This window comes from Podarcis pityusensis (assembly GCF_964106645.2).
Source record: "Podarcis pityusensis genome assembly, chromosome: 17".
In the NCBI taxonomy this organism is placed as follows: domain Eukaryota; kingdom Metazoa; phylum Chordata; class Lepidosauria; order Squamata; family Lacertidae; genus Podarcis; species Podarcis pityusensis.
Window position 1 is genome coordinate 3,004,082 of NC_138042.1, and position 26,029 is coordinate 3,030,110.

Consider the following 26,029-nt stretch of genomic DNA (forward strand, 5'->3'; position numbering starts at 1 on the left):
CGGGGCGGCTATCCTCGGCCCCCTGAAACTATGAAGTGTTTGGGAGTTGCGGCGTGGAGGGAGTGCCACGCGCTTTATATGTGCACTGGAAGTGCTTTAGACGTCTGGCGCGGATCCGCTGCATCCGCCATTGGCACTGCGAGCAGAAATTTCTTTTCTCATGGAGGAGCGTTCACGTGCTTATGCAAGATAAGCCCTTCATCTTTATCGAAGATGGCGGCGCCCACAGGGTTGCTATAGGAGAGGGAAGCGTATGGAGCCTCCCTGCAGCATTCGTGGCCGGCGTAAGCAAGGCGGCCAATTGCAGGCAGGAAGAGGGGCAGTTGTTGTTTTCGCCCAAAAGAAGCAAAGAGGGCGGGGCTTCCTGTTCAAAATGGCGACGCCCACATAAACGTTTTATCTAGGTACACAACTTATTGTTAGAAGTGGCTCCGGCGACTCGCGTTAAATTCACAAATTATTATTTTTTTAAAAAGTGAGTAAGCGCGGTGAAAATGCGGCGCGCAGTCTCCCGCACAAACGAAGCGAAGCCCGCAAAAGAAAAGAGGCGGAGCCCGAATGTCCACAAAGATGGCGGTGTCCAGGCTGCCCCGCCCCTCAACATGGCGGCGCCCTGGTGGGAGGGGTTCCGTACGGAGACCTCGCCGTGGCCCCGCCCATCGCCGCTGCCGAGGAAGAGAGACTCCTCACAGGCGCAAGATGGCGGCTCCCAGGGCGGCGTGAAGGCGCCTGGAGCCCGCAGCTTGCCCATCGGTGCCGTACAGCGGGGGTGGATCGAGCGGCCCGTTGCGCCTGGAAGGCGGAGGGAGGGAGGCCTGGCTTAGGGCTCCGGGTCGCGGGGGCAGGCAGGGTCGGAGGGGGAGACGCGGCGGGTGGGGGGGACGAGGGGGAGGCGGCTTCTCCCTCCCTGCGGCCGCCATTTTCCGTCCGGGCAACACAAGATGGCGGCTCCCAGGGCCGGGCTCTGAGCGGGGGCCGGAGGGGGGCGGCAGAGGGGCCCTGCTGCGGGCGGGGTGGAGTAACTGCCCCGCGCGGGGTAGTTCCCTCGGAAGGGCAATTGGTAATAGTTTTTCGAAAGTGGGGAGGCAACTAGGAGGCAGTTTTTGTTTCGGCCCCCACCCCTCTTCCTGCCACACGGGGAGGGCGTTTGCCCCATAGGGAGGCTGCATTCCGGGGGGGCCGCGCCAGGCGATCCGAACTCGAGGAGCGGAGGGTTAGCAGCTCCTCCGCAAAGGGGCGCCTCCGCTCGCTCTCGGGGCAGCAACCTCCCTCCTCCCCCCACATAGGAAAGAAAAGAATAGGTATTTGCTTTTCCAATAGTTTCTTTTTTGTGGGGGTATACATTTCTCAGCATCTCATTTTCACAACTACTCCGAAGTAGTTTGTTGCAGCAAGGAAGTGACTCCGGCTTAGTTCCCGCGGTGAGGGTTGTTGTAGCAGTAGTAGTCAAGAGAGGACTTGGGGGGTGTTGTGCCCCATTTAAGGCGGGTGTTTTGACCAACCACCCTGGAAAAAAAGTGAAGCAGCCGTGTCTCCTACTCCCACTCTTACCTCGAAAGAGGTAGAGTGCATGTGGGTTGGAAGAGTGCCCCCCCTCCGCTCCTTTTTTTAAACCACCTCTAGATAAAAACTGATAGGATTGCCTCTTTGTTGCGCGCTTTTAGAGGACTGATCGCTAGGAAGGAGACTTACTTGGCTTTCCATGGCTGCCGCCTCTGCTATTGTCCCTAGTGGGGGCTCCCCAACAGGTGGCGGGACCACCCCAGGGCTGCTCCAGCCCCGCTGGAAGCGGGTGGTTGGGTGGTCAGGCCCCGTGCCACGGCCCCGACATGGGCACAGAGCTGTGGCCATCAAAGAGCTGATTGTGGTCTTCGGAGGGGGCAACGAGGGCATCGTGGATGAGTTGCATGTCTATAACACAGGTAAGGGGGGTGAATGGGCAACAGCGTCCAGGGTGTTCATAGGGTGAGGGCATTACCCCATTTGTAGCCAAATCATGAAAAGCTTGCCTATAATAGATCCCAGAAAGCCTTGTAATTCTCCATGAAAGCATGAAGTAAAAACTCTGATATCTTGTGTAAATGTATGTATGTATGTATAACTCCCACTTTTGTTTTAGGTTTAGGCTGCTAAGATTGCTATATTGTTTAACTCTTGCTCCCCCAAAGCTGCAAGTTGATACAGTAGGATGTGTGGTAATGGAGGTAGGAGAGCTAGTAGGGTGAAGTAGTTGTAAAGTCCCTCTTGTTCATTCGCGGTTAAATTTCTTCCAGCCCTTTGGCTGTGATAATTGGCATGTGCTTGAGTCTTCTCGTTGTAGCAGTCTTCCGTTTGGTGGAAGTCAAGGGACTTTACATTAGGAACTTTTCTTCCTCTGTGTTGGTGTCCGGAGAGGAGCAGTTGAACTTTGGGGGTGCAGGAGGGCGTATCAGGGTATATTGACAGGGGAGCTCATCTCCTACTGGCAACATATCTTAAATGGATTATCTTGTTGCAGCCACATGAGCCCCAATCATCAGTCTCGGTGGCACTGGAGAGGTTGTGCGTGGTCTGGCAAAAACAGAGATGTGCCCCAGCTTGATTGAGAAAGACAAATTCCCGAGAATTGTCTATCACGAAGCCAGTGCACCCAGCTTAGAATGCAGCTCAGGGTACCCTGAGGACACCAGTCCTTGCCTACTTTCAAGTTAACCCTAGTGTGTTGGAGGTAGCTGTGAGATGTTTTCTGCCTCCTCCCAATGTCAACACCCTGGTTCCTACATGCATTCATGGGGGGGGGGCACTGGCAGAGAAGCTTTTCTTCCCCCAAGGGCTTGGCGGGAAAAATTCAACTTTCAAATGCTGCAGCTTTTAACCCCTTGTTGTCTGGTATCTTTGCTCAAATATAGAGCGTGCACCAGTACAGTGCCTCTGAAAGTTGTGGTGGGTTCAGAGCAAATGCTGGAACATTCCACCCTGTAGCCATTTGGGAGGGGTCAAAGACCCTTATCTCCAGTGTCAAGAGTTGGAAACATTTACACCTCATAGTGTCAGTTGTAGATTGAAGTTTGCTGAAACCCTTCCCAGGGCTGGCTTTAATTCCCGCGCTGCCCCCCCCCCCCCCCCAGTGAGTGCTAACAGAAAAAGTCACTTTTTGCAAGCAGATTCCCACCCATGATCTACTGTTCCTGTTCTTTATTGGGAGTCTGGGCTCAGGGTGGAGTCTGTTGGCTTCTTTAAACTAAGCTGCATGTGAGCGCGTTGTGATGTGGGTTCTGTTTTCCTGCCAAAATGTAAGGATGGGGCAGGTGGGCCTCTGTTGTTCAGAAGCCCCTACTACTCAGCTAAGGCATTATATACGCATTCTTGGAAGACACAATTGGTGTTCACTCTTTTTTCCCTTTTTTTGCAAGGCAGCGGGTGTGTGTGTGTGTGTGTGTTGTGAATTCATTTTCCCAGACCCATTGTTCCAGCAGGCTTTCAGCCCAGGTGATATACCAGGATTAGTTTAGGGACATCTAGCCTGCCAGTGTAAGCTTGCAGCGTGATCTGAGTTCTTTAAATTACAAAAATAACAGTAGATTAAGAGGTTAGCTCTAAAGATTACCAAATTGAGTATTAATTGGAAGGGTTTTCTAGATGTAATCTTCCCCAGTGTTTTGATTTTGAACAGTATTAAAGGTTATTTCCTTTTCTGGATCAGAAGGTCCCTATTCAGTCTGAAAGGGTTACCATACCATCATTGCATCTTCAGCCTAGTTGTTTCCTGCACTATATGGTGATTCCTCTGTCCCTGATCTATGGGTAATGTGGACTTCCTAGCTTAGAATGCACAATTTGGGATTAGTATGAACATTTTCTCTGCTACAGTGAAGCAGATTTTGACACTTGTGCCTTCATTTGTGTTACTCATATGAAATAGAGAAGAGTCCTCATTTTAAACAAAAAGCAACTTTGGATATTTTGAAACACAGAGATCTGAGTGGAATCTATAACAAGGCTTAAGACATTTTTTTCCTCCTGAAGGAAGAATTCTTCAAGAAGCTCAGGAAATGCAAAGTGTTTTTCCTTAGCAGAAGTGTTAAATTTAATTTCAAACTTTTTTCAATCCTAGTCATCTCATGCTACTGCTTCTTGTACTGCAAAATCAGTCTTTGCAGGCAAACAAATAGAAAGTGATGTTCGGACACCTTCCTGGAAGCATTGGCTAGTTGTCAAAGCGAGGTGTTAAGAGGGGTGAAGGTGCTGGGTTGGTGTTACCTTCTTTGGGTAGTTCTGGTAGGCCTTCCAGCATATTAAGGTTTTGGTCATTGAGACTAGTTAAGTAGGGTTGCAGCTTAAATTCACTGCAGGAATAAATGTGTGGCCTGAAGCTGCATTGGATTTGCAAGTGCATGTGGAAGGGAGTCTGTCTCTTCCTCCCCTAGAGCTGCTGTGACTGGAGTCTTGCAGTGTAAGGAGAGCTGGGCAGGAGGGGTGGGGGCAGCTTCCTGATTGGCAGTTGCCTCTTCTCTCTGATTTGCCTGATAGGCTGCTTCCTCCCGCTCTGCTCACTGTAAACAGTTCCTCTGGCTGGCAGAAGCCTTGTGCTGCTGAGTGCTGCATCCACCAGGAGCACCACTGGGAAGGAATGCCTCCTCCCTCATTTTGATTTCTTTGCTTTTGTGGCCAAGATGTTTAGCTAGTAGAGTACTTCCTTTATTTCATTCTCACCAGACAGAGGTGAAGCCTCTTTGCTGAGAGGTTTTCCTGTTTCTGGGGTGTTTAGTGTAGGGCTTAAATGCCAGTTGAGAGGGCAAGGAAAGGGGTTTTGTTACAAATCATGGCACCCTCAGTCTGGAGGCAAGGGAAGTCACTGCTGCAGTGAGTGCATGAAGACAGCTTAGGTCTTCAAACCAAGTGGTAATAGATATCTCATTACGTGGTGGATTGGCAGCCAAGAGGGTGGAGAGATGAGCCAGATTCACACATCTGTGCCTCCGTGGCTCAAGGTCTGAGCCCTGCTTGCATCTGAGCACAGAGTTTAAGGCAGCCCTACTGACTCCCCTCTGCTTGTCTCTTAGCTACAAACCAGTGGTTCATCCCAGCTGTGCGGGGAGACATCCCTCCTGGTTGTGCGGCCTATGGCTTCGTTTGTGACGGAACCCGTCTGCTGGTATTTGGGGGGATGGTGGAGTATGGCAAGTACAGCAACGATCTCTATGAACTGCAGGTGAGTGGCTGCAGGACATAAGACTGTTCTCAGTTCAGGAAGGGGGGTGGTTTGAAAGTTAAGCAAGGGGCTTGCACAGTACTACTGACACAGTGCTAAGGTGTGGAAGTCAGACCCTGGTCTACCTTTTTGATTCACCCACATTATTTCCTGTAGCTACTGTATTGGGCCACTAGTCTCAGAAGCAGCAGAGGGCTACCAAGTTTTTAACTTCTAGAAGTTTCTCTCTGTGCTCCTTTCCTTCCCAGCCACTCTCCCTGCTGCTTAGATGTTCTGCTTTTAAAATAAATCCTGCACTGCTCACTTGCTTTAACCACATGGCACTTTGTTTTAGGCCAGCCGTTGGGAGTGGAAGAGATTGAAAGCCAAGACTCCTAAGAATGGGCCCCCACCCTGCCCACGACTTGGCCATAGCTTCTCATTGGTGGGCAACAAATGCTACCTGTTTGGGGGCTTGGCCAATGACAGCGAAGACCCTAAGAATAACATTCCCAGGTATAGTGTTTGTGTCTTGCCCTGTGTCGTGATCAAGCTGTAGTGCTCCAGGTGCAACGACTTTGCTGCCAATTTGGACTGGAGCTTCTCACGTGTATTTCCATAACTGGGACCTATGCAAGGGAACCACTGGTCTTGGGGGTGTTGTTGAATTTGAGCGAATTATTCATTCCCACCTCACTTTTTTTTAATTCTTGAGAAAATATTGCTTGTGCTGTCTACAGGAACAGGGTTGTAAAGGCATGGGTAGTGTCTGTGGGTACACAGTTGGGAAGCAAAGAAGAGCCTGGCCTGGCTTTCATTTCTGTTTTTCTGTCTCCGCCCCCACCCCAATTACAGGTACCTGAATGACCTCTATATCTTGGAGCTACGACCAGGCTCTGGTGTGGTAGCCTGGGACATCCCCATCACGTATGGTGTACTGCCTCCGCCACGGGAGTCCCACACTGCTGTGGTGTACACAGAGAAGGACAACAAGAAGTCCAAACTAGTTATATACGGTGGCATGAGTGGTTGTCGTCTTGGTGACCTCTGGACCCTTGACATTGGTAACAGCATCAGGAATGGTTTATTTGCTTTGTTTTAGATTGAGGTGGTGTTTGTGGTACCGACTTAGAAGGGAGTGGGTCTTTTGAGCCCTGACAGGGATGCTAGTTCCAGCCTCAGCATCTTGAAAGGCTGGGAGGCAGGATCAAGCACTGCAGGTGGAGTGATCTCTTTGCTGTGTTTTTCTCCCCCAGAATCTCTAACATGGAACAAGCCCACCCTGAGTGGGGTGGCTCCCCTCCCACGCAGTCTGCATTCAGCCACAACTATTGGGAACAAGTAAGACCTGTCTCTGACATTCTTTAGCCTGATTTCTCACTGCTTTTGAAAGCCTAATTCCTAGTCCTGTCACAACTTTTGTTCACCATTTCTTCTCTTTGGGACAGGATGTATGTATTTGGAGGCTGGGTACCCCTTGTCATGGATGATGTCAAAGTGGCAACACATGAGAAGGAATGGAAATGCACAAATACCCTGGCCTGCCTCAACCTCGGTATGTGGGAGGATGTCCTACACATTCTTTCATTTCCCCCCACCCCCGCCTGTCTCCAGTCCTTTCCTGTCTGATCGCCTCTGTGTGTATTTCTGTCTTTGCACAGACTCCATGGCTTGGGAGCCCATTCTGATGGACACACTAGAGGACAATATTCCACGGGCCAGAGCTGGGCACTGTGCTGTGGCTATCAATACCCGCTTGTACATCTGGAGTGGCCGCGATGGGTACCGCAAAGCTTGGAATAACCAGGTTTGCTGCAAGGATCTATGGTACCTTGAGACAGGTAAGAGGGTTCAACGTAGGGGCAGGGGCATTATAGAACAGGTGGAGATTTTGAGACTGAAGTTCTATGCAAATTGGCAGAAGTAGACACTTTTGGGGGAATTTCATGTTTGAATGCTCTCCCCCTCTGCATGTTTACTGTGGGAAGCAGGATTTAATCTTGCCTTGTTCCCAAGAAGCTAACTTTACACATGCAAGGAGCTTCTAATGTAGGGACAACAAACAGGTGGTGTGTATTGTAGTGCCATCTTGCATTCTGGAGTAATAAACATAATTCATCTGCTTGAATTCCCTCCACATGATAAGTTCTTTGCCTGTGAACAGCTAGCTTTTTAGGAGAAGGTGACTATATTTTGACAAGCTAGTTTTCTGGCAGTAGGGGGCGGGGTGGAGAAGCATTCAGGCATTCTCTTCCTCTATTTGCAGTTGGGCATGATCTACAATATTACTTTTCTGAACATGTAGGTGTTGCCTTACTATCAGCATCTCTCTTGATTGTTGAGAATGTGGTGGTTTGCCCTGGGTCCCTCTTGTACTGCTTTGCAGGGAGTTTGCAATATATTTAGTTTGTAGTAGACTGAAAAGACAATCTGAATTTGGCTTCTTACTCTAGCAAACTACATTTAATCTGTACCTAGCACCCAAACAGTGGGCATAGTGACTCCACTCTCACTATTTTCCAGACCCACTGGTAGGTGGGATGAAGGAAGCTTCTGGCAACCTCCCTCCCTGCAAAAGTAGGAATGGAACTCCTCCTTCTTCCTCGGTTGTATGCCATTCTGTTCAGCATGCACATGTCAGGGTTCAGATCTTCTCTTACACTGATGTCACACCTTCCCATACCATATCTTTCCCCCTGTAATCATTTCCTGAAGCGCCCCTCCAGCTTCCCCTCCTCTGTCCCTCAAAATCCCTACAGCAATAAAGAAGGCAGCAGCCCCTCCACACCCACTCCCTTGCACTTTCCTGAGTCTTTGCATGTCCCCTCCACCAGTGGATGCTCCGTGACTCAAGAGAGAATGTGCCATTCCCTTCAGGCACTGCTCCTATGGGGAAAGATCCAGATTACCACATCCCAGCCACTTCTGCCTAGGGGAGAGAGAGTTTTTTCCTCTGCTCTTAAACTAAATCCAATATTTGCCTGGCATTATGTCAGATGTTGTCAACAAATTGCCACCAATTGCTGCAGAAATGGGAAGGAGAGCTCCATTTCACTCAAAGGAACATTTTCCTGTATCCATAACTATCAACACAGTAGGAGAGGTACCTCTGGCTGGCATTGTTTTCTTTCAGCCTCCTGGTATATGCACTGTTATTCTCCCCCAACTTCCAAATATGTTCACCTGAAAAGGGTCTTAGAATGGGAAAAGGTGAACAAGATTTAGACCATCGAGAGAAACAAGCCGAGGCAATAACGCTGCTTACATGCTGGTGGCTTTTTTTCATCAGCACCTACGCTGCTGCAAAATGGTCTGGGAAGCTAAAAAGAAAATGTTGATGGGGCTGGACTGGTTTGCCCTTGCTTTTAGAGTAGCGTCCCGGAGTAAGTATGTGAAATGGTATGGAATAGCTTTAGAGGAAAGGTTCTCTAAGGAATGTGATGGGATCGAGTTCCCTTTGCAGGGTACCTGCAGCGTCCTCTTCCAAATGCCATCTGTTCTTATTCTTCTGTTCCAGAGAAACCTCCGTCGCCTTCACGGGTACAGCTGGTTCGTGCCAACACCAATTCCCTGGAAGTGAGCTGGGGCTCTGTCCCAACAGCTGACACTTACCTGTTGCAGCTCCAGAAGTATGACATCCCAGCTGCCACCTCGCCAGCTGCCAATCCTGTGCCCTCAGTGCCTGTCAACCCCCCCAAGAGCCCCGCTCCAGCTGCAGCTGCCCCTGTCCCCACAGTGCAGCCCCTGGCGCAAATGGGCATTACCCTGCTGCCCCAGACCACAGCTGTTGCAGCTGCTGCTGGTGCCGTGGCTGCTGCTGCCACCGCCCCACCTACCACGACCACCATCCAGGTGCTGCCTACTGTGCCTAGCAGCCCAATGCCTGTGCCTGCTGCTGCTGCCGCTGCCACCGCTGCCACTCCTCGTCCTCAAGGTAAACGGGAAATCCTAGAGGGCAGCAGGGAGCACAGGACTCTTTATATTTTCAACTAAAACCCCATCCCATCCTTGCCGGGAAGCAGGCATCTTTGTGAGCACACACTTTCTTCCCACTAACATCTGCTGAAAGAGCCATGCAGCTCCACCCGCAGGGCCCTCTTTACAGTAGCCCCAGGTTTTAGAAAGACCTCCCAAAGGAGGAACAGCAGAACACCTTCAACAAAATTAAAATAACATTTATTTCTTAAGATTATTAGCATGTGCATCTTTGAGCGTAGGGTGTGTTGGTCTAAATATTTTAAATGAAATGCATAAGAGCCAAATCCTAATCTGTATTTGGGGCTTTTAAGTCAATGTCTTACCCCCCCCCCCCCATGGGAGCTCTCAGAAAAATATCTGAGTCTGTTTGCCTAACAGTGAATCACATAAGGGGACATAAGTTGGAAGCGGGAAGGAGCGGAGCTGCGTTGAACAGTGTGTGCTTTTAAGGCCCTTATTTTTGTTTTTAAAATAAGCTTCCAGTTCCATATTCTTCATTGATGCGTATATATTTCCTCACCAGTTCAAGGGGGAGGACGCTGTTCTTGGGATATTACTTACTGCACTTGGGGCAAGTGATCAAAGGAAAATGTACACTTTCCATGCCAACTGTCTGCTTTTTGCGAGGGCAGCCAGCTTGAGAACCATCACAGTAACTAGGAATCTAGGACACAAACATGTCTTTTGGTTTTTGTCCTCTTCCTTGGCAGCTGTCCCAGCTGTGCTGAAGGTGACAGGCCCACAAGCTACTACGGGGACTCCATTGGTGACGGTGCGTTCAGCAGGGCAGGCTGGGAAGGGGCCTGTGACAGTTACTTCACTGCCGGCCGGAGTGCGTATGGTGGTACCCACGCAGAACACTCAAGGGACAGTGAGTATCGCTTAAAAGAATTGGGGGGGGGGGGGCTGTGCTGGAAGGAACTAATTCTCTGTCCTAAGACAAGAACTTCAGGACATTAACTTCCTGACACTCTTCTCTATCCTTCCAGGTGATTGGCAGTAGCCCCCAGATGAGTGGCATGGCTGCTCTGGCAGCTGCTGCTGCTGCCACTCAAAAAATTCCACCATCTTCAGCCCCTACAATGCTGAGTGTGCCTGCTGGCACAACCCTAGTTAAAACTGTTGCTGTTTCACCGGGAACCACCACGCTACCCACCACAGTTAAAGTTGCCTCTTCTCCCGTCATGGTGAGTATCTGCACCATACTCTCTGTTAGGAGGCTGTTTGGCTCATTAGCCTGCAACCAGTTTTGCACACAGCAGGTGGCAAGAGGGCAACATCTCCTTGTGCTTTGTGAATGAAACCCTAGATTTCTGCCTCCTGGTTGCCCCTTTTTAAAAAAGGGGGTGGGGGGCTTAAGGCAAGGGCAGAGGACCTTTGGTTCCTCCTGCTGTTACTGCTGGTTCCTCCTGCTGTTACTGGATCATCCCTGTCCATTGACCATTCTGACTGGAGCTGATGGGAGTTGTAGTCCAGCAGCATTGGGAGGGCCACAAGTTTCCCACCCCTGCTCTTAGGGATCTTTGCTTTTCTCATGTTGGCCATGTTGATGCAGGTGAGCAACCCGGCAACCCGCATGCTGAAGACAGCCGCCGCTCAGGTTGGCACCTCGGTATCTTCATCCACCACCAATACACCTACTCGGCCCATCATCACCGTGCACAAGTCTGGCACTGTCACTGTAGCACAGCAGGCCCAGGTGATGACTACTGTGGTGGGAGGGGTGACCAAGACCATCACATTGGTGAAAAGTCCCATCTCAGTACCTGGAGGCAGTGCATTGGTAAGTATCCAAGTTGCGGGGGGGGGGGGGGCCGGGGGGCGGAGCTGAGAGCAGATATATCTTTCAGCCCACTAAACACTCCACTCTAGATGAAAGTAGGCAATTGTGCAGGACAGTTCCTTCCTTTAGCATTTGTGAGCTGTTGCTCTCCCTCAGTATTCTCTACTGATGAAGGTTTACCAGCTACTTTATTAACCCAGCTTCTCCTCAATAAGGATGAGAAGAGTGATAAGAGAAAGTCCCTTCATTTTTGGACATGTCAGGGGCAAACCAATCTTGTTTTCTCCTGACAGATTTCCAATTTGGGTAAAGTGATGTCAGTTGTTCAGACTAAACCTGTTCAGACATCAGCTGTGACAGGCCAGGCATCAAGTGGCCCTGTGACCCAGATAATACAGGTAAGAACTTACAACATAGGATTGGTTGCCATATATATCCCCAGCCCAAGAGCACTTTGCTGGACTGTTGATGCTACTTCCAACCACACTTTTAGATGTGCAAACTGAGGCTCACTCATTAATTTTCAACACACTTTTAGGCATATACTTGTAGGGACCGAAAGCAATATTAAGTTTTTCTGGTGGCCTTTGTTACTTGCTTCTTGTGAACAATTTAGATTCTTGCTCTTCTAGAGCTTCAGGTTTTTTTTGTATGGCCTCCCTATTTGTTGAGTGTAAGCATATTGAGATGCTTGTTCTGTGCATCGTTTATTCCCTGTGTTTTCTCTCTTTCTCCAGACCAAAGGGCCCCTGCCTGCTGGCACTATCCTAAAGTTGGTGACCTCAGCAGATGGCAAGCCCACCACAATCATCACCAGCTCCCAGGCAGGCGGTACAGGCACCAAGCCCACCATTCTGGGCATCAGCAGTGTCTCTCCAAATACAACAAAGCCTGGCACCACAACCATCATCAAGACCATCCCCATGTCTGCTATTATTACCCAGTCAGGTGCCACAGGTAGGGAGTTGAGTGTGATTATAAGCAGTACTTCCATGGCACTGGCTGGGTGGTGGGTAGCGGAACTAGAAGATGCTGGGAAGTGCAGCAGTCATTGGGATCACTCTTAGGATGGCTTCAAGAGCACTTCAGTGTTTCTCTATCCCAAGGGGTTAAAGCTCCCTCCATGTTACAGCTCTGCCTCTTTTTTCCAGGTGTCACCAGTAGCCCTGGGATCAAGTCTCCCATCACCATCATCACCACAAAAGTGATGACTTCTGGCACTGGGACACCTGCCAAGATCATCACGGCTGTACCCAAGCTGACCACAAGTCACGGGCAGCAGGGTGTAACACAGGTGAATCAGCTAATTAGATGAGAGGGCACTGAGTGCTGCGTTGTCCTGAGCTGCAACTCGAGTTCTTAACATGTCAAATGTGTGCCTTTCCAGGTGGTACTTAAAGGAGCCCCGGGTCAACCTGGCACTATCCTGCGAACAGTCCCTATGGGTGGAGTGCGGCTTGTCACCCCTGTCACGGTGTCTGCTGTCAAGCCTACTGTCACCACTTTGGTGGTGAAAGGAACTACAGGTGAGTGTGCTGGCCTGGGGGCAGGAGCAATAGGCTGGACACTTAGGCTAATGCATTTGCTTTTCATTATGAAGCCCCGCAGCTGTGAGGGTAAGTTGCCTGATAGGTAGAATGCTGGCTACACCTTGGCTTGTGCTTGCTGTAAATTTGGTTGCCAGCTTTGTTTTCTTGCTGCTATGCTGTCTATATGTCCCTAGAAAAGCAGCCTCATGGGACACTGACCAGGACCCTTGAAACCCATGTTTACTGCTAGGGGTACAGACTGGGTTTCTGACCCATTGAAACCAGCACACTGGAGGATACCAATCACAACCTTTCCGTCTTCTTTCAGGTGTCACAACCTTGGGCACTGTAACTGGCACAGTCTCAACCAGCCTAGCTGGGACTGGGGGACACAATACCAACGCCTCCTTGGCGACACCTATTACCACCTTGGGCACCATTGCCACACTTTCCAGCCAGGTCATCAACCCAGCTGCCATCACAGTCTCAGCAGCACAGACTACCTTGACAGCAGCAGGAGGGCTGAGCACTCCCACCATCACCATGCAGGTATGGAGTGGGTCAGAGGGAGCTTCTGGGGAGTTGTTTCCTGATAAATGTGAAGTCCTCATGGCTTCCCAGTAAATTGATGAGCCCAGGGATCCAGGGTGGGCAAAGTACTTCACGTAACACATAATTAACTTGTGGTGCTTACTATTGTAACAAGATGGTTGCTGGCTAAGGTGGCTTCAAAAGGGGAACAGACGGATTCATAGATTCTCTTGTTGGTTATTAGCTGTGATAGCCAAATGGAACCTTTGGGTGTCACTCAGTTGGTGATAAGGCTTCTGTCCGCAAAATGCGGAGGGAAGCAATTATCAGTCCCTCAACTCTCTGGAGCATATTTATGGAGGTTGGAGAGGCGGGAGGGGGAGTTACTGGAAATTATTTTCTTCCCCATTGTGCTGAAATAAGCCTTCCCTTAAGCTGAACAACACAGTAGGATACAGCCCACTGTGTTCAGTGCAATGTAGTCCTGTAAACCAGTTCCTGGGAACTAAGCAGGGGGGAAACGGTTCTCTTTGGTTTAGTGGCCCTGGGACGAAAGTTCCCTCTGTTCTCATGGCCCCAGTATTTTAATTTACAGCAGCTGTGGTCTAGCAAATACTTGTCCAAGATCTGAAACCCCAAGGTGAGCTTTATGTCAAGTGTGTATGTGTGCATGAGAGAGAGAGACATTATTCTTGTTTATAAAACCCAATAAAACCCTATTGCAGAATTCATTGTCTTTGGGTTATTATAGCCTCCCTGAACACTAGCCTGCTATTGTATCTGTAAGGCCAAGCAAGAAGGAGGACAGACTTTAAGCTCTGCAGCACCTTAACTTGCTTATTTATGATGCTGCAGGAAAGATTTGCAGTCTGTCCTCTCCTGGTGGAGGCTTGCAGACCATTGGTTACCTGAACTAGCCTCTTAACATGTCTCATGTCCACATTCCCTATAAGCAAGATCAAGGCTGTTATACAAGTTACACAAAATGAGGTGATAGAACTATGGACTATAGTTCTTCAGATTCAAGATGAGTTGGGGAGGTTATATTTTTGACGACTCCCCCCAAACTAATTTTTTCTATCTGTAGAGAAGAGTACTATGTTAAACAGTTCTCCGTTATATACTGAGAAACATTCAAAAACATAATTGCCAACTGCATCCTGAACTGGTGTGGTTCCACCATCTCATTCTGAGTAATTTGTAAAATTGTTCTAAGACTTATTTTTTAATGGTGCAGAAAAAGTCCCTGGCCGAGGTGTTTATTCTAATGTGTGTGTATTGGTCTCTGCTTATTATCTCTAGCCTGTGTCCCAGCCTACTCAAGTCACCCTGATTACGACACCCAGTGGCGTGGAGGCCCAGCCAGTGCATGACTTGCCCGTCTCTATCTTGGCCTCGCCTACCACAGAGCAGCCCACAGCTACTGTTGCAATTGCTGAATCAGGGCAGGGAGACGCACAGCCAGGCACCGTCACTTTGGTGTGCTCCAATCCACCATGCGAGACCCACGAAACGGGCACCACCAACACAGCCACAACAACTGTAGTGGGCACTTTGGGTGGGCCGACCCAGGTGCAGTTTGTGTGTGAGGGGCAAGAGGGTGGTGGGCTTCAGCCCAATGGGAGAGTCGTGCGGGTATGTTCAAATCCTCCTTGTGAGACCCACGAAACAGGCACCACCAACACTGCCACCACTGTGCGGAGTGCTGGGCAAAAGGTGTGCTCCAACCCACCCTGCGAAACGCATGAGACTGGAACTACCAATACAGCCACCACCTCCAGGATTGAGAAGACTGCAGATCCGCCATGCCAAACTTTCCAGACTAGTGCCACTAGCACTACCATGACAGTGAAACCCATTGTGGGCACAGGTCAGCTAGTGTGCTCCAACCCACCCTGTGAAACCCATGAGACGGGAACCACCAACACAGCCACCACTGCCACCTCTAACATGGGCCGAGGGCAACCTGATGGTGAGCAGAAAGAGCCAAACAACCCCCCATGCCAGACAAAGCAGACTAATACAACCAGCACCACCATGTCGGCAAAAGCAGATGTGCCCACTGAGCAACCATGTGCAGTCCGGATGGTGAGCTTTACTTCAGCTTCTGGTGTGCCCAGCGTTGCCTCTGGCACCACCAGTACAGTGCAGGCCAGCGAAAGACTACCAGCCCCCAAAAGCCTACAGTGTGAATCCCATCACACCCACACCACCAATACTGCCACTACGGCTCGGTCTCTGATGGGCCGAGGGCAGCCTGACGGTGAGTGGGTGGGATCCGCCAACCCTCCGTGCCAAACGCAGCAGACCTGTTCCACCAGCACCACCATGTCTGCCAAAGCAGATTTGCCTACAAAGCAGCTGTGCACAGTGCAGCCGGCATTGCCCGATTCAGGTTCAGTGCTGCCCCCCTCAAGCACACCTTGCGAGACCAGCAAAACAGGCGCCAAGGATTCAGGCCCCCAGGTGTGCTCCAACCCACCTTGCGAGACTCACGAAACGGGCACCACTAACACAGCTACTGTATCCACATCAAACCAGGGTACTTCACAGCCACTTTGCTCCAACCCACCTTGCGAGACTCATGAGACTGGCACCACCAACACATCTACAACAGCCACTTCCAGCATGGGCGTAGGGCAGCAAGTGTGCTCCAACCCACCTTGTGAGACTCATGAGACTGGCACCACCAACACAGCAACCACCACAACATCAAACATGGGCGCAGGGCAGGGTGAAGGTGCTGGGCAAACTCCTGCTTCTCCACCCTGTGAAACACAGCAGACGAGCTCCACCAGTACTACTATGACGTCCAGCACCGGAGGTGATGGCACCCACATTTCCAGCTCAACCTCTTTGCCAGTGGGGGGCTCTGAATCAGGAAGAGCCCCTGAGGGAGAAAGTCCAGGTACTGAAGGATTACCACTTCAGAACCCAACCGCCAGAGTGTGCTCAAATCCTCCTTGTGAGACCCACGAGACTGGAACGACTCACACAGCCACCACTGTCACCTCCTCCATGGGGTCCAATCAAGGTGAGATCAGGCAGGAGAGGAACTCTGGAGAGGCACCTGCTCCCATCTTGCATTTGGATGCCTTGGGCCAGTGGCTTTCAGGCGGGGGGGGGGGCTTGCGGGGGGACCCTGGGGATCTCTGGAAGCTTTATATTGTGACACCTTATGGTGTCACAGTAACCAGGAGCACTGCTTGGGTCCCTGTGTCATTTGTCCTAACTTTATACATTCAGTTTTCCTCAATCAAGTACCTCTTCCTGCTTGAGCAGGCCTGGGCTTCTTGCACCACCTTTGGCATCCTTGTTTTCATGCAGTCATTGAAATAAGTACTGCATCTCTAAAGAGCAGGTGTTTTGAAAACTGTTTCGTCAGGGACTCAGGGGGGAAATAGTAATGGCAGGCGTCTCTTCTTCAGGAAGAGTGTTGGGCTTATCCCAGGTGACATTCTCAGCTCACAGAATAATGCTGAGAGTCCACAGTGCCTTGGAGAAACAGCATATGTATTTTTCTAACTGCCCTGAAATCCTTTGTAACACACATAGAAATCATTGGCAGACAAGTTCATGGAAAATGTGTTTTCAGAATTCAGAGGTCTGCGAAAAATGCTCTTATAGGAACCTAAGTCTGGGTTTACTGCTGTCTGGAGAACATGAACAGGCAAATGGAATCTAAAGTTGTGGCTTTGTTCTCATTGCATAACCATTTCCTCTTTGCAGACCAGCCACCTGCCACCAATGGCCAACAGGGGGAACCTGAGTCAACTGTGACTGAGAGCCCAGCTGCCAGTAGCCCCAGTACTGTTACAACCACCGTTGCCTCCACACTGCCCAGGGCTGTCACCACCGTGACACAGTCAACACCCCCGCCAGGACCCTCAGTGCCGGTAAGAACCACAGAACCAGAATTGGGCTTGAAATAAAACTTGTTCTTCCACCCTCATCTGTTCCATGGGATATGCCAGAAGTTGAGGCTCTAAGGCCCACAGTGGGCTTTGAGGGAGTGAGGAACTTCCAACACTGAGCCACTCATTCTGGGCTCACAAGGGAGTGGTCACTGGGGTAGAGCGTGGAGGAGAGAATTGCCTTTTTATTCCTGCTTCTCCTCTCCCCATTGCTCATATGCTCACCTGCTAATACTTTATATGCAGCAATACAAAGGGAGTTTAGAGAAACATTTGTTTATTCGGCCTGTTGGCGGTGGCCATTGAGAAGCGCAGCAGTAGCAGCACAGTTCCTCCTTGGAGCCTTGCTTGAACCTTGTCTCCCAGGGCATCATTTTCTGATCCTAGAGTTGCCCCGAGGTGGCTTGCTGATCCAGTCCCTGATCTTTCTCTCAGTTTGAACTCAAAATGAAGAGGAATGTGGGGAACTAAGCTTTAATTCCTGCTGCTTCCTTTATTTTTTATCATTCTACATTTGTGTGTGAACAACTTAATATCCTGCAAAGCTCCATTTCTGGCTCCTCATAACAATACACTCTACCCCAAATGCATGCCAAAAGATCCTTAAGGTGTACCAGCATTCATTCCTCAAAAGTAAGAGAAATAAAATGAGAAAGAAATACATACCAGAGAACAGGGAGCTGAAATGCCTAGTCGTGACTGTTAAACAGAAATGCTGTGCTTGGGGCCTTTTAGGGACAAGTGATAGAATGGCTGGCTCCATCTTGCTCTGCTTCTAACCTTCCCAAAAGCATTTGGTTGACTAAGCTACAAAGTTCTGGGCCAGATGGACCTTCATTCTGATCCAGCATAAGCAATTCTGCCTTTATGTTGCAAGTTGCCTAAAAGCTGCTAGCAAACCTTGTGAGGCAGAGACATACTCAGTAAAGAAATTCGCCAAAGATGATGCCAAGTTTGCCTTTCCATCACCCAGCCTTCTGATGCCAGGTCCAGCATCCCCAGCATCTAGGCTACTAATACCATCTCCTACTTGTTGCAGAACATTTCTTCTTTGGCTGATACTCCTGCGGAGGAGGCCAGTCCTCCTGCTGAGACACCAGCTGCCACCAGTACAGATTCCCTTACAGGAGCCTCTGAACCACTGCAGCCTCCTGCGGAGATGCAGGCAGCAGCATCTGAGCCTCAGGAGCAAATCCACGCTGCACCGACAGCAGGCACCCCACCAGCTGAAGCTGCTCCCCAGCCAGAGCTCCCAGCGCCTGTGGTGGAGGCACCAGCAGCACCAGCAGCTCCTGCCCGGGAGCCTGTCACCATGGTGGTGGTGCCTCAGGTGACCCCTGCTGCTGCTCCTGCTCCACCGCCACCTCCAGCACCAGCACCACCTTCAGAAGTAGAACAGTTGGCACTGCCCCAGGAGTTGATGGCCGAGAGCCAGGCAGGCACCACCACACTCATGGTGACAGGCTTGACGCCGGAGGAGCTGGCAGTGACTGCAGCTGCAGAGGCGGCTGCCCAAGCTGCTGCTACCGAAGAGGCCCAAGCCCTGGCCATACAAGCAGTTTTGCAAGCTGCCCAGCAGGCTGTAATGGGTGAGTGATCTCATCTCTCTTCCGATTGGCCCTGGGGTTATTGGGCAGGGAGTGTCCCTACATATTTATTCACCCAGCTGAGGCGGGGCACAGCCTCCTGCCCCTCCCTTCTGCGTTAGCGGAGCATATATCTTTCCTGCAACCTTGTTCTGCCTCCAATTCCATCCTCTGGCATTTTTGCAGGTCCTGGAGAGGCCATGGATACATCTGAAGCAGCGGCAACACAAGCGGAGCTCGGCCACTTGGCCTCGGAGAGCCCTGAGGGCCAGGCCACCGCCATCCCCATTGTGCTCACCCAGCAAGAACTGGCTGCCCTCGTGCAGCAGCAGCACCAGCTTCAGGAAGCTCAGGCGGCGGCAGTAGCAGCAGCCGCGGCGGCAGCTCAGCAACAGCCACCTCAGCACCCGCTGCCTTCCCACTTGCCCACAGAAGCCCTGGCCCCTGCTGACAGCCTCAACGACCCTGCCAGTGAGAGCAACGGCCTCAACGAGTTGGCTAGTGCAGTTACGAGTACAGTTGGGCTAGTACCCCCTACGCCCACAGAGAGTAAGTAGTGCCATATGTGTCCTGTAGAGTGGGGGCGCTCTGCCTTCTGGTGGCAGGAGGCTATGGACTGCTGCTTGATGCGGGGGGTGGTCTCACACCCAACCTTTCCCTAAGCTGATGGCCTCCAAAGATGTTGACCCATCAGGTCTCACCCTTGGCTGCAGTGGCTGGGGCTGGTGGGAATCCAGCTTCCTCTGGAGGGCACCAGGTGGGCGGAGACTAGTGTTTAGGACACCTTCCGCCCTTTTTCAGTCTCGGTGGTGTGGGTCTCTTGGTTAAGGTGGGATTAGGATTTGGAACTTGTGCTTTACTCTCCACCTCTAATGGTGGAGAGATGCTTTGGAGGACAAATGATCAAGGTCTGAAATTTTCATTATTGTCTTCTTTGAACATGATTTTCCTCTTCCAGGCCTTGCTCCCTCTAATACTTTTGTGGCACCACAGCCAGTGGTGGCGGCGGCTAGCCCAGCAAAGCTGCAGGCGGCAGCTGCTCTGACTGAGGTTGCCAATGGGATTGAAGCAGCGCCAGTGGTAAGCTAAGGAGGGTCTAGAGGATAGAGATTTTTGGGCGGGGGTAGAGAGATACTGGTTTCTCCATCTGAGGGTGACCAAGGCATCCATTAGGATAGGATGGTTTATGTCCCCCATTGCCTGGGAAGGCTGGGAAGATGTGTGAAAGGCTTTGGGCTCAGCTGGTCCTGCAGTCACTTCATCAGTTCTTTTCCTGCCTTTGGCCAGGGCAGAAGGGTTTCTGAGCATCTCCTTCTCTGTTGTTGCTTTTTTCTCTCCTCCTGCTTTCACAGAATACTATGCTGTATGCTCCTAGTGGCATTTTGCAGCCTCCGCTTGCATTAACAGGTGGTGGCCCCACAACCTGTCAGATGCGGCCTGCGAATAATTGGCCACTTTTTCATTTGGCCCGCTGGACAAAAGTGGTTCCCTACCCCTGCATTTGCAAGATGGATTCCTTCGCCTTCACAGATGCATCTTTTGGCACAAGCATGCTATAAGTTCTACTGCAGCAGATGCCATCCACAGCTCAAATTTCTCCCCGATTCCCTCCTAGAATAGGATAACTTAGACAAATCCCATTTTATTGGATGCCTTCATCATCCCAGGAAGAAAAGAGAACTTAGAGTGCTCACTGTGAAGTTTCTAGTCAGATTAATAAGGCATCCAAGCCATATTCTATATGAAATGCACTATACATTTTCAAACTCACAAGTCAATGTACCTTAGTCCTTCAGCTAGTGCCAGGGCCTTCCAGAAGTCCCTTTGCCCCCCCTTTTTTTTCTTTTTCTCTGATTTTTGCCTCAAAAGGGACACAGTTTCAGCATTCTGCCTGTCTAAGGCTTGGCAGCAGATGGGAAGAGGAGCCTTCGGGATTGTTACTAAGCTAAAATCTAATTGTGCAGCTTCCCTGCCTTCCAAGGCAGTTGGGAGATATAACCCAATCCTTACCTCAATCACCCCAGACAAGAAAGAAGCCTCACAAGAGAGTATTGAAAGTTCTTTTTCAGCTTCCCAGAACTAACCCTCTGTTCTCCCACCCTGTTTAGAAACCAGAACCTCCCACTCAGCCTCCAAAGGTGGTTGTGAAGAAGGAGAATCAGTGGTTTGATGTGGGTGTTGTTAAAGCAACCAACATGATGGTGACACACTACTTCCTGCCTCCTGATGATGCGCCTGCCACAGAAGTAAGTGACCTTCACCTATCTTTTGCTTTCTTCTAATGATGCACATAGTTTGAAGATTCAAATCTTTGCTGCCATCATGTCTCTCATCCTTTGTTCCTACAACCATCAAGGTGGTCCTCAAGTCCCCTTCTCACTGCTCTTCTCCCTGCAGGATGACTCGGGCACCATACCCGATTATTCTCAACTCAAGAAGCAGGAACTGCAGCCTGGTACTGCTTATAAATTCCGTGTGGCAGGAATCAATGCCTGTGGCCGGGGTCCTTTTAGTGAAATTTCAGCATTCAAGACGTGTCTGCCTGGCTTCCCTGGAGCACCATGCGCCATTAAAATCAGCAAGGTCAGTGCTCGTTCATTCTGCCAGTCACTTGCTATGTCAGCTTCTTGTTCTGGGGTAGCTGGGGCAACCTTTGTTGCTTCTCCTGTTTAGCTAATGCCTCTACCCCAGTGTGGCCGCTGGGAGCCAACTGTTCAAATCCTCAATCTATCTGTTGTGTGTGTGTGTATCTTTCTCAGAGTCCAGATGGAGCCCATTTGACTTGGGAGCCCCCTTCTGTCACCTCTGGGAAGATCACGGAGTACTCTGTGTACCTGGCCATTCAGAGTGCTCAGGCAGGCGAACCGAAGAGTGCAGCCCCCGCTCAGCTGGCCTTCATGCGAGTTTATTGTGGGCCCAGCCCCTCATGCCTGGTGCAATCAGCTAGTCTCTCCAATGCCCATATAGACTACACAACCAAGCCTGCCATCATCTTCCGCATTGCTGCCCGCAACGAGAAGGGCTACGGCCCTGCCACACAAGTCCGGTGGCTGCAAGGTGAGTGGTTGCTGCGATAGGAATTTGGGGAAGGGCTTCAGAAAGCATCTAGCCTGTTATCTTGTTTCTTCATGGAGAGGTGGTAAGGCAGTTTCTCTTAAATGTATCCCCATCTACAGAAGAAGGAACAATGAATTACCAGGACCCATTGGTCTCTTTCAGTGCTGTATACAGTTGTACCTTGGAAGTCGAACAGAATCCATTCTGGAAGTTTGTTCGACTGGAAATGTTCAACTTCCAAAGCACGGCTTCTGATTGGCTGCAGGAAGCACCTGCAGCCAACCGGAAGCTGTGGAAGCCCCACCAGACGTTCGGTTTCCAAAAGAACGTTCAAAAATCGGAACACTCGCTTCCAGTTTTCAATCATTCGGGAGTCGAAACATTCGACTCCCAAGGCGTTTGGGAGCCAAGGTACGACTGTGTATATGTACTATTACATTTAAAATATTGAGCCCATTATGCAAATGAAATATATATGCATAATTTTATCTCAGGTTGAGTATTTTTGCTGAGATGTTAGGGGGCATGAGAGTTGAGTGGTTAGTTTAAAAGGGACAGAAGGGTTTTGCAAAATTCCCACCACCACTGCACTGTATTGGCTTCAGTTGATTACCACCAGTGTGGCTGAGAGATATTCCTAATGATGTGTGGGTGGATGTTAAAAAAAAATCCCAAAGTTCTCAGGTATATGGCCTATGTTCCACATTCTGTTGTAAATGCGTGACATATATAACCCAACATCTAGTGGGCAGTTTGCTCCTAGCTTGGGAGTCTTAAGGGCAGCTCAAGAAGTGCCACTTCAGGCTGGGAAATCTAAATTGTAAACTGCTTGAGGCAGGACCTGTTGTTTTGCCACTTACTATGTGAAAGCTCAGCGGTCGAGTCCCAGGTTCAGTGCTTGGCATCACCAGTTAAAAACAGGGTTTTGGGTAGCAGGTGGCTTGAAAGGCCTCTGCCTGAGACACTGGGAAGCCACTGCCAGGCAAAGTAGACAAGACTGGCCTGGGTGGGCAGTCTGCTATGTGGGATATGTACAAAGTTAGACTCTATATAAAACATTATGTTGTGGAACACGTTCCACTACATTGGTTGAACTGAGGCCAAGAATACTCATCAGTTGAGAGGATGGAGGGGGGGGGGAATCAGTTGGGACCCGTAATGGAAAGGATTACTCACCATTGCATATTTCTGCCTATTGGGATGTCAAATTAGACCTTTCTGGGTTAGGTGATTCTCGGGGTTGGCCAATTAAAGGGTTGCAGACCAACTCCAGCCTGCAATATAACCTTATTGGACCGCACTCTCCTGCCCCCAAGACACTGCCAACCCATGAATTGAGGTTTGGGAAGACATTTTTGTCCCCCATTTCTCTTGTAATTCATCACATGTTTTGAGAATGGTTAAGCATATTTGTTGGCAAGTCACACTGTGTGGTGTTCATAGTATTGGCCAAGACAGCTCACGCTTTATAACTGTATAAAGTCCCTTCTTCTTTGGTATGCTGCAACATGGCTATGGATAATGGTCAGTTGTGAGGAGGTCTATTGATGGCATAGCTAACCTCCAGCTTGTCTCAGGAGAATAGGGCTGCCCTCTGGACTATTAATCTCTGGCTATTTGCTGTGTGCAAGTACCTGAGCTGGAATCTGGTACCCAAGTTTGCTGTGTGCTCTGGCTCTCTGGATAGGGACTTGCACCTCCAGTATATGCAGCACATTCTTTTCTTCACAGAATCCAGTAAGGATGGCTCCATGATAAAACCAACCAACAAGCGGCCGCTGTCCTCTCCCGACCTGTGAGTATTTCCTGGTGGAAAGTCATGCAGTGTTTGTGTTTCAGGTCAAAGTGGGAGAGGGGAAGGAATGCGTACAGAAAGGGACATCTGGAGTCAGTGGGTCAAATCAAGTTCCTATTTCTTAATCCAGTTGGTCCAAGTTCCTTTTCTGTGTGCTGTGAATGGGCAGAGCCTGGGTGTATGGGGTGCTAGGGGAAGGGTAGTACCTCTGATAGGGGCCAAATCATGCTCCTTCCGGGGTAGTTTGTTCTCCTTTGGTCCTCACTCTGCAATCAGCTCTCACCTGTGGTTTCTAGAAGCTGTCAGCATGAGACAGTGGCCACACCCCAGGAACTGCTTCGACTGGCCAACTAAATCAGGTGACGGTAGCCGATGGGTCTCAAATTCTTAGTGAGTCAGGGACTTTCCCTGCTTGCGAAGACAGGCTCCGGTGGATTGAGCAGATGAGCAATAGTGGGTCCAACAGTCAAGAAGGCAGTTTCTGCACGTGCTGTAGAGGGACGTGAGGGGTAGACAGGGCTTGTCCACCTGGGAAGGGAGCCCATGTAGGAGAAGGAAAACTGATCCTAAACCTCTGCTGCTTTGTGGAATATATTTGGGAGAAGAAAAGGCTAAGGAGCAAACCCTGTACAAATCTGGAGTAGAGTCCCTAAGACGGTTGGATGGTGCTTGTACACTTCTTTCTGGCAATTCCTGCAGCCAAGCTGGTGCTCTGCTTTCCTTTGGACCATATCAGTGAGGCCAAGAGAGTAGTCTTGTCCTCTGGGCAGCCCAGGACCTCCGTACTTGATGACCAGGCTTGCACCCTGAGGAGGTCACTTTAGTGCTGCTATTTCAGTGGTGTGGCTTCACCCCTGGAGGCACACTCCATTGTCTTTCGAGACAGATGGACACCAGCAGCCACAAATGGACAGAGCATTTCATGAAGGATATTTTTAGGTGGGAGGGCACCACAAGATGGGATCCTTGCCAAGTGGAAATGCTTCTTCCTGGAACGGTTCTGCATAGGCAATCCAAGGTGAGAGAGATTCACTTTTGAGTGAGAGCGAGCACACATACCTATGCAGATGTGGATTTAGGAATTGATTTCTGAATCTGTGCATCAGGCCTAGCCTAGTATTTGGCTCATGAGCCCAACACATTTCTTTTCCTCTTTCAGGAAAACCGCTCCAAAGAAGCCCAAAGCAGATGGGCAGTGAAGGGCATCCCCTGCTGTCCCCTCTTCCTGTCTGCTCCACAGCCTCCACCTGAACCCCCAGCCAGTCAGCCGCCCCTTTGTGTGGAGGAAGATGGAACCGCTGAAAGCACATTTCATACACCACGGGGCTGGACTCTTGGGGCGGAGGACGCAGAGGCTCAAGTGAGGGAGCCCCAAGCAGGGGCCATCGCTGTGCCATGCCATGCTATGCCATGCCATGCCCCAGCCTAGGGAGGGGGAAGAAGGACTGGAGTTCCTCCCCTGCCCCCTGCTGCTGCCCCGTTTAACATGGACGCTGATGTTAGGGGTGGGTTTGGAGGGGGCAATTGTTATGGGGGGAGGGGGGCTGTTGGGTTTTTTACAAGTTGCAGTTACAGGAATGAAGTTCTTTTTGTATACCCCAGCATCCTGTGTCTTGGGGGTGGGAGGGTTATTCTCCCTGCCTCCATTTCTTGCCTCTGTACAGACCCTCTCCCTCAGTTTAGTTTTTAGTGTCTGCGTTGGTAATGGAGAGAGAGGAGTCTCTGCTGTTTGGGGAGGGAGGGGCGGGAGGTGGTTGGACCACCAATGCAGCTACTTTTGGGGGTGGGGGGGGGGGATGCAGCTCATTCTACAACAGCTGTTCAAATGCTCAGCCCAGGGCGCTTGTGGCTTCAACCCACCCCCTCTTCTCTACACATGCAGCAATTCCTCTAACAGCACAAGCTGATTTTTCCCTCTGCTCTTCCCTCTCCAGACCACAAGGCGGCATGTCTAGGCAAAAATGCCTTGCCATTCCTCTCCATCGTTTTATATAAAACCTTTTTTAGGGGGGAGGGGGAGACGTTTTGGAGGTATGGAGCCTGACCCCACAAGGTCAGGGTGATAAGCTAGGAACAAGACTGCGGGACAATACTGTTGCCTGTTGAAGTACAGCTTTCCCTCTGGTTGGGGCAGGGATCTAGGTTCCCTCCCACTCCAAAGGACTATGTACACCCCCTCCACTCGCTGCCTCTCTGGACATTCCACAGAGGGGAAGGGAGAAGAGCAGTCAGGGCTTATTCTTCAGAGATGGTGGGGAATAGGCTATAAAATGAAAAGCAAACAGCTGCATTGACTGCTATGTCCTACCTCTCCATTGTCAGAGAGATTTGGCAGGTAAAGCAGGCCCCCTCCAAAAAATAGCAAACAAACCCAGGAGCAGACCCCCTTCCCCACCAACTTGCTCTGTGCCCTGGTCTTTTGTATTATAATGTATTTCGCTGTGTCCCCTTCCTGTTCAGACCCTAAGCTCCTTCCCACCCTACTCTCCTGCCCCATTTATTTTCCTTTGAGACAGGAACAGTCCTCCTAGGAGTTCCCCATGGCTGTCCACCCCTCCGCTCCCCCTCACCCTAGTGCTGCGTATCTGTCGTTTTTGTGCTATTTTGAACAATTAAAGACCTCTTTTTTTGGAAACCAGGTTCTGTCTGTGAAACTAGATCTTTCCCTCATCCTCTTCTAGTACTA

The 26,029-nt window shown here is 50.3% G+C and overlaps 1 protein-coding gene across 2 annotated transcripts; it reads left to right on the forward strand.

The window, feature by feature from the left end:
* Positions 1 to 904: 904 nt before the first annotated feature.
* On the forward strand, positions 905 to 25,978 carry HCFC1 (host cell factor C1). Of its 2 annotated transcripts, none has more exons than XM_080987295.1 (26): positions 905 to 1,922; positions 5,043 to 5,191; positions 5,526 to 5,686; positions 6,026 to 6,234; positions 6,427 to 6,511; positions 6,619 to 6,725; positions 6,832 to 7,011; positions 8,688 to 9,104; positions 9,859 to 10,019; positions 10,138 to 10,335; positions 10,704 to 10,931; positions 11,225 to 11,329; positions 11,669 to 11,888; positions 12,083 to 12,225; positions 12,319 to 12,457; positions 12,789 to 13,009; positions 14,294 to 16,025; positions 16,721 to 16,887; positions 17,945 to 18,494; positions 18,678 to 19,040; positions 19,450 to 19,571; positions 20,600 to 20,737; positions 20,889 to 21,074; positions 21,251 to 21,548; positions 23,280 to 23,343; positions 24,503 to 25,978. In XM_080987295.1, the coding sequence occupies exons 1-26, from the start codon at positions 1,703 to 1,705 to the stop codon at positions 24,540 to 24,542; spliced, it is 6,603 nt and encodes a 2,200-aa protein (XP_080843421.1). In that variant the 5' UTR covers positions 905 to 1,702; the 3' UTR covers positions 24,543 to 25,978. The 2 variants fall into 2 exon arrangements, with proteins under 2 accessions (XP_080843421.1, XP_080843422.1); XM_080987296.1 differs by having other exon boundaries at positions 906 to 1,301.
* Positions 25,979 to 26,029: the final 51 nt, after the last annotated feature.

Coding starts and splice junctions, on each gene's coding strand:
- HCFC1 (XM_080987295.1), top strand. CDS start 1,703: ATGGCTGCCGCCTCTGCTATTGTCCCTAGTGGGGGCTCCCCAACAGGT. Junction 12,226..12,318: donor GGCAGCAGGGTGTAACACAG/GTGAATCAGCTA, acceptor GTGCCTTTCCAG/GTGGTACTTAAAGGAGCCCC. Junction 13,010..14,293: donor CTCCCACCATCACCATGCAG/GTATGGAGTGGG, acceptor TATTATCTCTAG/CCTGTGTCCCAGCCTACTCA.